Here is a 14,202-nt window from a genome sequence, read left to right on the forward strand (position 1 = left end):
ACCTCGAAAACGTAATCAGTAGAGAGCGGACAATGTGTGACTTTAACCCGAAGTATAGGTCAAATTTTGGTAGAGATGTGTACGCATTCAAAAATGTATTGTGTATAAACTATGCAAAATATAATTATTATGTATAGCAAATATATCGTATTATCCTCGCGAAGATTTGTACCCTTTATTTAAAATCCATAAATCATGTGAACAGGTTAAATAACGAGAAAATAATTAAGTTAATTTAGTTCTAAAGAAATGAAATGACATTCGCGCCCATCTCTAGTCCATCCATCGACATCGGTTGCGTTTATCGAATTCCTATTGGTCAGAATTCAAACTGCAGCCCTGTTATGAATGGAGCGTGAGTTGGACTATTCTAGCATGTGCGTCGCCTGAGGGTATTCGTTACATTGACTCCTAATTTCCAATTAAAAGAACGACACTATTTTTAACCGAACTTTATTTAATAAATATGTAGTATACAATTTCTGATTTTCTAAATATTTTATAACGCCTAAAAATGTATGTACCGTGGAATTTTCGTGAATTATCACGTAAATTTCCGATGCATACCCGACACGCCACTGCGTCATGGGTAATGTATCTAGGTTTATGAATGTTCAAGGTTAAAGTCACAAATTGTCCGCTCTCTGGTAATCAGCAACCCCGAAAAACCTCATATACTGAATTTGGCGCGAATTTTATTTATTGAAAATCTGGTCGGCCATCTTGGAATTTTGTAAAATTGACTTCGGATCGGTGATCAGCGACTCCGAAAATCCTCTTATCCCACATTTGACGCGAATCTTTTTTGAAATTTGATCGGTCATCTTGGATTTTGCAATTCTGACCTCGAAAACGTTTTCAGGGACCCCGAAAACCCCATATACTTAATCTCGAATATTATCTTTTGAAAATTTGGTCGGCCATCTTGGAATTTTGCAAAATTGACCTCGGATCCGTGATCAGCGACCACGAAAACCCCCATATACCAAATTTGGCACGAATCTGTTATTTTTTGAAAATTTGGTGGGACATCTTGGATCTACTATCTTGAATTTTGCAAAATTGACCCGTTTTTTTTGAGGTTACAAATAATCTGGCCGCGGATTCATGTTCAGCAGGGTCTTAAAATGAACAATTGAATATAGAAAAAAATTTGATTGTGTACATCCTAGCACTTTTTTGTGAATATTTGCTATTTTTTAAGGTTAGGAATTTCCTGTGATGTGATAGCTCAATCCTGACACCGGATTAGTGATCAGGACATATGTCGCATGAAAAGTACAGACAACTTATTTTCGTGTGGCTGTGGAATCGATTAACTGAATTATCTTTGCAGAAGCGTAGAGCAACGAGATAACAAAAATAGTCAAATATTCCTTATTTTATTCACAATTTAATGTAAGTTTTTTTTAATGGATCTTTTCAACCAAAAAAATTAAGCTTCCTATTGTTAGTGATGGCGTTTATCGAATGAATTCAGCTCTTGAATTACAAATTAGTAGATTTCAAAATTCCAGCAAAAGTACTGGAGCATAGAAAAGAGATATATGTAATTATGTACTGGAGCTAGTCTAGTCTGCCAACGGTTGTGTGCTTTACAAGAGAAAGATAGTTACTATGAAGGTATCTACTGTCTCGCTCTCTCGCCAAATGGGTTTGTTTGGCATATTACGTCACGTGGAGAGTGATCTAAGTAGTTCTTCTCCGCGTGACGTCATAACACGGCCGCAGAAAGCCGAGCAAATTTAAACAAAATAAAATAAGACTTGTTGAATAGCAATTTCGAGAAAATTGAAGCTTGTTTACCTAATTTATGAAAAAATAGTTGGAACGAGTGAGGAATTTATTCCAAGGAAATAGGGAGGAAAAAAAAGCCCCACGAATATGTACTTGCTTTTATTTATTCCTTGTTACAGATGATCCATGTTACAAATAATAGTTAGAAATCCACAATTACAAACATGTACCTAAGACCTAATATTATGAAGAATAACTTTGTCGTGTTCTTAAAAAATTTGACGTGAAGCAAGTACTATGATTAAAAATTAGAATGATAATTTTAAATGTAGATGAGTTTTGTTTAATGTCGGTGAGGGAAATTTGTACACTCAGCTAAAAAAGACTTTTTTTTTGTATTCTAAACGGGCTATCTAAAAACGAAGCGTCCTGCATCATTTGATTTGATAATTGAGTCATTTTGTATCTCTATATAAACATATATGGTACGATAACATTTATCTTTTAAGGCAAAGGTAGAAATTATACTATTATAATAGGCACTAACATAAAAATAACATTCTAGTTCTAAATCTAAAAGCATACAGTGATTGGCGTGTGATATTTTCAGGTTCAATCGGGTTATCTTTCACGCGGAAATTTCTCAAAAAATCGTCCAAAAATACTACTCGTGCAGTGTAAATGGGACCAACCACTTATGCCAACTACGAAAAAACCAATAAAAATAAAAACGTCGTACTACCAGCATTACTTCTCATAAATATATCTATATATATTTAAGTCGTTCAACAAGTTCACTGCCGTTCGATTATACCGAAATTTAAAAGAACCCCGACGAGGTTCCTTTAAATTCAAACACGAGCGGTACCCTTACGGTGCAACATTACAGAAAAATCACAATGCAACATCACAGTCGAACCGCATCGAATGCGACCACGATAACTTTACCCGTCCCCGGAAAAATTACCATGCAACTCTCAAATTGCACCACAACATTGCCGAACATTACAGAGTAAAACTACCATTACAAAAATTAAAAAAAAAAAAAAAAAAAAAAATGGGGGAAATCAGTGAACTAGTCTCAAGAATACATTTGTTAATGATAAACGCAACGGTTATTCAAGATTAATCCATAAAACGAAACATTTTAAGATGAGAAAGAAGTATTCAACAGCACCGAATCTACAAATCGGACATACTTAACCCCCTTGGGGGCGGGCGTCTACCTAATTTTTAGTCGTTTGTGCTCTGAAGATAGCTAGTTCATGGTGCGAGTTGAACGAGTAAACTTTACGAGTACCTAGGTGGGATGCAATTTTATTTCTTAGAAAAATTTCAAGACATTCACACGTTTACCAAATCGCAACCGCCGACGCAACGATCGCGTCCCTTTTAATTAAACGGTTTTAAAAACTAGCTGCCTTGCCCGGCACATAACATCAGAAACACAATTCTAAAACTAAGAGCGTATTTAATGTTTTCTTTTTTTTTTGTTTCTTTTTCTTTTATAGGACGTACATCCATATTTATTTAATAGGTTAGAGGTGGGCTTCGCTACAGCTATATACACTATTTAAAATTAAGAGCGCAATTTCTTTTTCGAACCGCGCGGTTCCGAAAATGTACAGCGTTATTCGTTAAGGACACGTACACGCACCGAGACGTGTACGTTTTAAATGGAAAGCGCTGTATTATAAAATACAAAGATCCAAGTTGCTCGGAACAAAGTTTTATTTACAATTTCAACGCTCCCAAGTTTCAAACATCGTCGAACTGTACTAAAAAGTTTATTTAAACCCGAGACTCGGAGACGATTCTCGAATATATAAGTTCATCCGTGGAGGACGGTACAAAAAAGAAACCTTACTAGTAATTCCTCGAATAATGGTATGTCACCAATTCTTTATAATACAAAAGTAAAAAACTTAACAGAGGACGACCACCTTAATTTAGAACATACAAATTTTGTACAAGTTCACACCTAAACAATAAAATAAAAAAGCGTTTGAATTTTTTTTGTCCGATTTCCTCCGACGGTAGCCCCCCGGTAAGTTCTCCGCTTCCCTTTCTATATATATTACATATGCCTCACTTAACCTACGCTATACAGTAAAATAATAAACCGTATCCATTAAAATTAATCCTCTCAGAAATAAACTGATAAATACAACTAAGGGAGAGATTGCTTTGCGACAAACAATTTTTTTTTTTGTAACTTTTTCTTTTCGTTAAGACAAATCCACTCTATCGCTTCCTCTCTTAGCAACTACTGGGATGTTCTGCTGCGTTATTATAAAAAAATTTCAAGAGCTATACTACTACATAACGCCCTAAATATTGTTATACACCGATACACGTCTTTCTTCCCTATGGTCGAGACAACTATAGTGAAAGGGTGGAAAAAAAAAAACACTAACTGTAAAACGTGGCGCGGGGGTGGTGGTAAGATCTCTGCCCGTACAAGAAAAATCGCAAATTTTTTTTACAGTGTGTTTCCCTACATTTATTATTTGGCAGATAAAACGAATTAAACAACAAAAACAAAAGGCCAACTTAAACGAATCGCGTGCCGGCCGATCGTAAAATTTTAAAAACGAAAACAGAACAAAATAAAATCTGGCCGGCGTGCCGTTTCTAAAACTTAAAAAATTTCCAACAAAACGCTGACCTTCCTCTAATGCGAAAAGAAAACAATTTTGATTTTACTTACGGGGTCGGTCCGGACAGGAACGTACGGCGGCCCGCGGGGAAGCGTTACGCAACATCGCAGAAACGTTTCGCACAATCACCGGAGAAATATTTCGATGCGATATTACGGCAACGTCAAACGCCGAGTTACACCAAAAAGGGGGACACAAAAAGCGAAAGCTTTGACGATTTGTTTATTTTTTATATTTTTTTTTGTTTTTCGGCGGACGCCGTACGTTCCTCTCGGGACCGACAACTTGAACTGTGAGGGTGAAGGAGTACATACAACAAAATATTTTTTTTTTAGTTGCTTCATCATATAAATCCTTGGAGCTACACTTGTTAACAATAAAAATAAAATTGGACTAAAACATGTAGGTTCGGTTAAGGAAATAATCAACCAAACAGACAAACAAAAAAAAAAAGTGATCACGTAAACCTTCCTACACACTTTTTTTTCATAAATAAACCGTATATATGCACAACGTAACAATGCCGCGCAGGGACGCCAGGGTGTTACTCAATAAACAAACGTTGACGCCTCGCACGCGTGGCAGACATGAATAAATACAGAAGCAGTGTGCGGCACGTCAGATCGTATGTCTCGAGCTCGCGGGCGGAGCTCGTACATCTATCTGCACTGAAACATATATGGCAGTTGTCATTTTGGGCGCACCCCTGTTCGGGGGAGAAAACGCAACGATACCGAGTGCCGCCGTCATCAAAGCCAAAAACCTACCTTTTTTTCTTTTTTTTTACGTTTATAAAGTAACGGAACGCAACGTGGGTAAGGTAGACATCTGTATGAGGCAGTCCTCCTCCAGGCGGGAGGCGAAGCTCCACGAGCCGCGGCTCTCCAGCCCCGCCTCGTCGACGTGGGCGGCGATGAAGGAGTGGCGACGCTTGCGTTCCTTGGGGGTGGCCGAGGGCACTATCTCGTCTATGTCGCAGCTTATCTCCGTCAGGGGGAGCTCCTCCATGTAGGTTTTCTGCAGGGAGCTGAGGTCCGACAGCAGCTGCTCGCCGTCCTGGCTTATGTCCTCGCGCAGCTGTAGGGAGGGGGGCGGGCGGCCGTCGCCTCCGCCGTTCAGGTTTAAGCACGTCTCGCATACCTGGGGAGGCAGAAGCGTTAGTGGCACGTTAATGTGGAAGTGGACGACAGAAATGCCAACTCCCTCAACTTATTTTAATCGATCGAACGTGAATTTATATTTATACAGTGTGTTCAGAAAACAGTAGTCGTATACAAACTACGACTTTCCAGGGTAAAAATAACTGATTTTAAATCAAAAAAATAAAATTGTCAATTCCATACAAAAAAATTAATGAATTTCTCTTAAAATTGCTATACTTCGAATAAAAGCTTACTAATCTAACAGATTTGAAATATTTGTTAAAACATTTAATTTTAATAAAAAGTATTGCTATTTTTTTGAAGCACTGTGTTTAGTTTGTTAATCTTAGGGTCAATGACCTCTGAATTGGCATAGTTTAGGTATTTTTGTGTCTTCATTGTTAAATTTCTGCTTGATAGGAACAAACGTTTATTAACAATCAAGGAGATTTCAGTGAATTGTATCTTGTTTATGGATTTGAAGAAATAAAAAAAAAAATTAAAAAGTATTAAAATAACAGACTTTCCTCCATTCTAGAGCAAATTTTCTATGAAATGGACTTGGTTTGAAACTCAAATTACTTTTTGCTGTAAAGAAATTTGTAATTTGAATCGTAAATTACAAATTTCTTTACAACAAAAAGTAGTTTGAGTTTCAAACCAAGTCCATTTTATAGAATATCTGTGTTAAAATGGTGGAAAGTCTGTGATTTGTCCTTTAATTCGTATTTAAACAAACCGTGCAATAAAATCTATAAAAATGCATTGCATGTTGCCTATTTGCTATAGCGCCCTCTTAAGCGTAAATAAATCTTCGAAATTTTAGGGTCACGACAAAAACGACAGTAAAAAGACTTGCTTACCTCCCCACCGTTCCATATATTCCTCAGACTCTGGCTGTCCCATTCGGAATCTACCTGCCCGCCCTTCAGCCAATCGGCGTTCCATGCCACGTTGTTGTTGTTGCATTTCTCGCAGGTCTTCGCTTCGTACTTCCACAGTATCTCCCCGATCATGCTCTCGGGACGGGCGGGATGTACCAGGCAGCCTTCGGGAGCGTTATCCATGCACGGAGCGTTCATTTTAAAAACGGGACAGGTGCACCGATACTCCTCGATAGATTCCTCGGCGTTCTCCGATTTCTGTTTGCCGCCGTTCTCTCCGACCGCCTTGAAATCCAACTCGGACATCTCCTCGGTCTGGCAGGCTTTATCGTTCTGGCAGATGCTGAACTTTAAAATGAACTCCAGGTCCGGGGAGGGGGTCGACTCCTCCAGCTTGTACTCCCAGTACTTCTTGCTCTGTCCGAACTCGGTTTCGAGCAGCATGGAACCGCTCTCGCTCCGTTTGTAATCCACCTTATCCAGGCTGTTGGAAATGACGAACGTGGCGCCGTCCGCGTACTGGCCCTGCGCTCGGTTCTCCATCTTCTCGTTTATGGGTTTGAAGTGGGAACGTTCCGAGGTTAACAGATCCTCCTTTTCCCTCTCGAAACCGACGGCGTGTCTCGAGCTGAAACTGAACATGCTCGACGTGCGGCTGAACGGGTTGAAAGCCTGCGAGACGGGCTTGGGTCTGGGGATGATCTCGGTGAAGCAGCTCTTCTCCTTGTTGTGGTTGAGCTTCATCAAACTGACGGCGAGGTGGTTCAGCAGGTGTTCGTTCTCGAAGCATTCTTCCTTGGAGGCCTTCCAGTCGTCCGGCAAGCTGCGGAAGCCTTCCAGAAACAGACTCCTCTTCCCTCGACTGCTCTCGAAGAAGCTGTTAGTCGCGTTTTCGGCGGCGGGCGTCATCGTCGGCCACGGGACGTCCTGATTGCCGTTATCAATGGTTATGGAGCTGAATTTGAAATCTAGCATGGAATCCGAGTCCGCACCCTCAACTGAAGCATTGAATTTATTATCGTAAGTGTCGTTGGACCAAATGGAGCTCGTTATGTTCGTGCCGTACGGAATGAAGTTCCTTTTGCCGTCGTCCCTCATGTTAGCCATGTTCATCATCTCGACGGTGTCGTCCTGAGGACAGGGAGAGTCCAGGAGCTCCTGAATATCGACCGGCAGATCGTCGTACATCTTCATCTCATCATCGTCGTTAGTCCAGATGTCCCTGTTAACCTCGACGCATTGGTCAAGCGTGTCCTCGATGCTGACGTTCTTCAACTTCTGACCGACGCTTTTCTTGTTATTGCTACCGAGAGCGCACAGCTCCCAATTGTTAATATTGTCGGCCCGCTCCGCGCTCCTACGACATATCCCGCTCTTGTTGCGGTTCAGATAGTTGAAGCGCGGTTTGCTCTGGTTCCTTGCCCTGATCATCTCGCCGTTACAGTGCAGCTTGTTCTCGTAGGTCGTCTGCCGGTTGTTCTGCTTGCGGACGTTCTTCTTCTTGATCGGGGAAGTGGCCGGCTTCCACTTGGGCAGCAGCGAGATCAGTTTAGAGGGCGACTGGGGACAGAGAGGGGGGAAGGCGGCGTAGTACTTCTCGGCCAACTCCTGAGGGGTAATCTTGTGCTTCTGGGTGTCCTTGAGTGCGGTCGTGGTGGATGTGGAGTCCGTCTGGCTCGCAGGCGAGCCGGGCTCGCTGTTCACTTCCTTCAGCTTCTCGCAGAGTTCGTCGACTAGAGATTCGATTTCACAATTCTACAAAACGGACAACCGCTTAGTCATTTTATCGGATAAGGGGTGTGTACACGGTGGTTGGAAATTACAGGTAAAGAATTTAAGGGGCGATACTACGCAAAAAAATAATGGTACTACTTTCTACGCTATTATTAGCTACTTTTTTGCCATTTTTTGCATTTTATTTCATCTAGAGTAAAAATCAGAGACTACGGCTGAAAACCAAAGATCTGTCAACTAAAATAAATCATGAAAGGTTTGAAGGATTTAATGACCCGAAAAATATATAAATTCATTTATTTGCTGCAGTATTTCAAAAAATTAGATAGTTTTTCTTACAAAAACATTTCGTTCAAGTAGAATTATTATCTAGAAAAAATGTTAATTTAATATTTTGGAACACTTAAAAATATTTAAAGAAATGTTTTATAATAAGTATTAAAATCATCATTAATTTATAGAAAAAATTGTTAATTTACAAATATTGTTCCTAATTCTTCCTTAAATGGTTTTGTTCTTGTAAACAATTAATGATTTGAAACAATAGAACAAGGGTCGGCAACTGGCGGACCGCGGTCCAGGTCCGGACCGCGAAAGGTAAAATACTGGACCGCCAAAAATTCTTTGAAAGTATAAATTACTCAAATAAATTATTTAAAAAATGTTTTTTACGTTTAAGTGCCAATCTTATCATTTTTTCTAGTATTTTACAATTGTGAGAGTTTTTTGAGTTCTTAATTAGTAAGCAGATTAAATTTGAGTCCAAATTAAAATAAAAAATAAGAAATATGAATTTTTTTTCTGGACCTCGTTAAAAATTTTCAAAAGTATCCGGACCCCACCTAAAATTACTTGCCTACCCCTGCAATAGAATCTTTTTGTAAAATATTTTAAAAACTTTTAACATTAAATTATTAAATTTTTTGAAATAAGGCAAATAAAAAAGATTCTTTTTAACAGAACCTTTTGAGAATTCAGAACTTTGATTTTTTTAATAGGTTTGTTTGTTCCCAATAACAAGTGTACAAAATTTAAAAAAATCACTTAAAAGTAAAACTAATTGAGAAAATAACTTTGTAGTCATGAAATTTCTAATACTGACTCCTGAAAAAGTGTCGTAGGAACATATACCATCACCACGGGTACAATTATCTCCTAAATTCTTTGCTCGTGGTTTCCAAACACCCCGTATTCGAATACAGGTAAGCATAAAACACAATGATGATTAGGTGGTCGCTAAAAAATTTTTTATGTACATAAAGGATATTGAGTTTTATATGTAAATGGTTAATAGTGTAAGCAGTTTTGTCAGCACTATAAGTAAAAGCTATGCCCCATTTTACACCAGTGAAAAAATTTTACAGTCACATGCACGAAAATTAATAAAAAAAAAAACAAATTTGAGACTGAATTTCGAATGTACAGTTAACATTTTAAGTTTTTGTATAACATTTTATACATTCCCATATAGCTGAATTTCGGTGCCAGAATATCTTATCACAATGTGTTTTATTTGATAATTTTTAATCTTCATGAGTTCGCTGAAAGTGGCAGTTCTCGGAATTAAAACAGTAGGACTTTGTAACTTGAAAGTTAATTAACGTTTACTTTTAGAGATTAGTTCAATTCATATTAGAAATAACACGGTATAGTTATTGGGTCAGATGAGAATTCACCGAGTTCTCGCAAAAATTTTAAAGCAATTTATGTGAAACTTATCGCATCTAAGATAGAGTCGTTTTCAATTAATACATAATTTTTTTCAACCCGTTTACGTCTAGTCTCCAATTCATAAACAACCAAGCTGAATGATGGAAAAACTGCCTTGCCCTCAAAAAAAGCTTTCCCAGAAGATGTTTAACTTTAATATTATTTTGAGGAATTTACTGACTTTCTTTTATAAATATTTTGCTTCTACATAGAATTTCCTCATGAAAACGACCTTATTATCATTGTTTTCGGACCCTTGAAGTACTAAACCGGTTCCGACTAGTAGCACACTTCAAGTTTGATTATGATTTCATTCCGCAGATAACACAGATAATTGCTGTTCGAGTACTTTGATTTTTGCGCAAACTCAGCGACATGACAGGATAAAAAAAAACCAAGAGACAGTCACTGGTGCAAAATAAACACAGTTTAAGAAGGCATTAAATACCTGATCAGAGGCGGACATGAGGCATTCTACAGCAGCCGAACGTTTAATCTGTTCAGCGTCAGCCTGTGCATGTCTCCACCAGTCAGATGACCTGCGGAAGCGCTTACGGCTCCCACTTGACCGTCTTACTTCCTAGGTACATCAAAACACTCATTAAAAACCGGACGCCTTACGCCAATAAAAACGTGGATTTTTTTTCGACAAAGATGGTATGGATCGATTTGAAAGAGTTCAAAAATGAAATAAATATTTCTACTGGTATAAACAAAGGTTTTCTTTCCTAAATAGTCATAACAATTAAAAAGAGTAACGACTAAGACAATTTTCTGAGTATATTCCGTTACTGCGATTACTGGTGACATAATTTATGGAAAAAGAAAATGATATGACATTTGTGCAATATTTTTATATTTTCTAGTTCTAAAAAACAAATCTCAAACCTTATATGAACCGATATACAGCAAGTTAACACAACAAAGTGTCGAAAGAAAAAAAACATATATCTAAATATTTTCAGAAATTAAAAAATTAAACTCAAATTTGTGTACACAATATTTGAAAAAACTACTAATTTGAAGAAATACTAGAAAAAAAGTTCCCCACTGGCGTGCCGTAAATTTTGAAAAAAATATAACTAACATCTTTTATTTTTGTTGCTGGTTCGGTCGAGACTTAAATTTTTCCAGGTCAAGTGTTATATTTATGTACTACACAAACAAAATTTCTTTTTATCAGAAGATATCTAGAGATAACTATTTTTTTTGCCAAAACTCACATTTTAAATCAAAAATGAGAGGATCAATTACGATGTACTCTTGTGTTACAATTTAACATTATTTCCATGAAAATTAAACACGTACATTTAGATATTGATGTCAACATATGAAAAAAGTAAAATTTGAACCTTTTTTAACAGTTTACTTGAAGAAATTTTTATTTAAAAATGCTAGATAGAACTTTTCGTTAACTATTTCTGAAAAATAACGAGTACCGGGCAAAAACAGAATATTTTACTATTTTATAAAGAGCAAAACGATTTTATTTCTAATAATATCGAAAGGTATGTTCTATCAGAAATACTTATCTCTCTGTAGTGGCTTAGTATTATCTTTAAATTCTGTGTAAGGATCTATTAAATAATTTCTAAAAAGTCTGAATATTTGTACTGTGACTGTATTAATAAAACAAACAATTGCATAACCAGTAAAAAAATTGGCAAGCTGCAGTTAGGAAGCCTTATGTATTATTTTTTTATTTAATTGCGTATTTTTGCTACACTTAAAGAGAAAGACGTTTTAAAAAAATAACCCCTTGAGCCAAAAAGGCCAGTCAATGCATCGAACTAATAAACTCTATTTTGCCTATCGGGAAATATTCCACACCAAGAAAAGTAACATTTCGATTAAAAATTTGCAACTTTTCTCAGTGTGAGAAATTTCTGGTACAAAAAATTTATTTCCACTGGTCTTTATAGAGGAAGAGGTTCTTTATTTAAAATGTTCCTTTCTCGTTGGTGTGATAAAAATACCTTATCAATTAAGACGATCAAAAAAAATGCCACAAATAAATAATTACAGTAAATAGCTTCGTGTACGTTTTCGACATTAATTAAAAGAGCGACTTCGGTTAGTGTGAACGCATGCAGTTTTAGCTTTACACTGACTGTACCTTTTTACCAAATTATTTAACCGACACTGAATTTTCTCTCACAACCTACAAAAATACCAAAAATTAAAACAAAATTGGGCTAATACAAACTTGAAAAAAATTGGGACGGTTAAAACAGCGACGAAATAAAAGCTTGTGTCCGAAGTATCTTAAAATATATTTAACTCGACAAAATTATTAATTACGTTCTTTCTAAATTATCTATAAGTTGAAGGATCTAAAAATATATTTAAATTATATCGTTTTACAAATATTCAGACTTTTTATTCAGATAAAATTTATTGTACCTAGATGTTATCTTTTATCTTTATCTCTCATACAAAAGCCGATATCAAGAAAAATGTTAAGTCTGTATCAGCTGCCCTCAGTCGAGCTGTTTTCAAAACATGTTTGTTTGTTTTGGTTCGCATATTTGCGAATCTTCCCGTCTTTCACCTCAACATATTCGAAAACAATAGCGAGTAAAGAAACGGACTCACCTTCTTCAAGCGAGAGAATTGCAGATCTTCATCCGGATAAATGACATCTACTGTGTGTGTGTGAAGCAAACTTAGGACGTAACGAGTGTAGACTACAGCATCTATACCACGAGCTTCCAACTGTTCTTCTAGCCAATCAGAAACCGCTGAAGGCATTGACACCAGTTGAGGGTACTTCATACTATTCTACAGGAAGCGGTTCGTTTTACTTCAAACGCTTTTGATATTGGAGAATACTTACAATATAAAAAATAAGAAAGAAAAGCCTTGACGTTGAGCGGTTTAATAGAGATTATATCTCTTGTAGGGGGTTCTCCGGTCACTAGCAGATTCGAATTATCAAAATACATTGTTAGAAAAGCCGCTGTCCATCCATAATTACGTTGAGAAAAAGCTTGCAATTTAGTGGTTATTACTGCACGAAATGTTCTTTGGTGCCCCCCATTGTAAAATCTGCAAAAAACGTGGTGTTATCGTTCTAAAAAAAGAAAATTCGGGTGCTAAAGTTCGCCTCAATAAGGTATAAAGCAAGTTCATAGCACTTGAGGCTAAAAATAGTACACCAAGGGCAATGATAATGGTGTACATATACCCGTGTTATTTTTTATGAACAGCCATGCTTAAATTTTTGGTAATTGTTCAGTTTCATTCGGCGACTATTAAATTTAGAAATTCGTCACGGCTATTTTCTAGCCAATAATATTTTAACATTTTCTAGAATTTTCGCAAATTGGACACCCGAAATGCATTGTTCTTAACGACCACATACACAATTAGTAAAGGAAGGTCACAAAATTCATTATCAACGTATTTTTGCAACAACAAATTTATGCGTACACTAACTAGCAAATCTGATCCACAAAACTGATCATCCTCGTAGACGTACCTTGGCTAGAAGAGTACAATGAATTCGCGAAGATCACAAGAACGATTATCACAAGTAACAGTCACGTCTGATTAAAATTATCACAGCCTTTGTACGATCAGCTCTACGAGCCTTTGTAAAAACAAACACTACTCCGACCGTAGAAAAATTGTTAAATGCGCCATTGCCATTGCATTGCACAATGAAACGTATCTTCGTCCGTTTGAATAGGCGGTACTCGACAACACTAACGCGTAAAAATATTTCAAGACGACACGTAAATAGTTTATAAATAAATTATACGTTACCTTCAACAGCGGGGTAGATGTTAAATCACAGTATTTCTTCAACACACCCCACGATTTAATAAAACATGGCAGCTAGGCGCTACGGCCACTGCCAATCAGAAATAATCCCGCTCAAACTGCGCTTGGGCAGAGCGGGCCTGATTTACGCGCTTGCTCCAAAGCTATTTTATTGACTTTCCTGGTATTTGGGATTAGAAATTTTACAAAAATATGCCAAAGGCAAACATTTTTAAAATGTCATTAGTAGTTTGTTGATAAGCAGGTATTTGTTGTGATAGTGCTCTGAGGAAACAACGACCTTCGTAAATCACTGATTAATTACCACCAAGGCTATTGGATATACACGTGGATGTGACATTTCATTACATTTCATAACACTAATTTCTTTTGAGAATTCTTTGTTGCGTCATTCGCAGAGTTCCGCTAAATTGAAATGCAACTATTCGTATTTCTGACATGCCGTTTTTTCCAATCAACAAGGTGAAAGCAGAATTAAGAAGAAAAAAATCTACTGCTTCGTTGAGGTGGAACGGACGTTGATTTGAAATTTGAATAATTTATGATGGT

At 37.1% G+C, this 14,202-nt stretch overlaps 1 protein-coding gene across 3 annotated transcripts; it reads right to left on the reverse strand.

Moving 5' to 3' along the window:
- Nucleotides 1-1,881: 1,881 nt before the first annotated feature.
- On the reverse strand, nucleotides 1,882-13,764 carry LOC108917844. Of its 3 annotated transcripts, none has more exons than XM_018724626.2 (6): nucleotides 13,636-13,764; nucleotides 12,704-12,915; nucleotides 12,463-12,648; nucleotides 10,316-10,447; nucleotides 6,403-8,178; nucleotides 1,882-5,537 (listed from the first exon to the last, which is right to left on the reverse strand). In XM_018724626.2, the coding sequence occupies exons 3-6, from the start codon at nucleotides 12,640-12,642 to the stop codon at nucleotides 5,187-5,189; spliced, it is 2,439 nt and encodes an 812-aa protein (XP_018580142.1). In that variant the 5' UTR covers nucleotides 12,643-12,648; nucleotides 12,704-12,915; nucleotides 13,636-13,764; the 3' UTR covers nucleotides 1,882-5,186. The 3 variants fall into 3 exon arrangements, with proteins under 3 accessions (XP_018580142.1, XP_018580143.1, XP_018580144.1); XM_018724627.2 differs by lacking the exon at nucleotides 13,636-13,764 and adding an exon at nucleotides 13,349-13,565; XM_018724628.1 differs by lacking the exon at nucleotides 10,316-10,447.
- Nucleotides 13,765-14,202: the final 438 nt, after the last annotated feature.

The sequence above is a fragment of the Anoplophora glabripennis genome, unplaced genomic scaffold (assembly GCF_000390285.2).
Source record: "Anoplophora glabripennis isolate ALB-LARVAE unplaced genomic scaffold, Agla_2.0 scaffold17, whole genome shotgun sequence".
Taxonomy (NCBI): Eukaryota; Metazoa; Arthropoda; class Insecta; order Coleoptera; family Cerambycidae; genus Anoplophora; species Anoplophora glabripennis.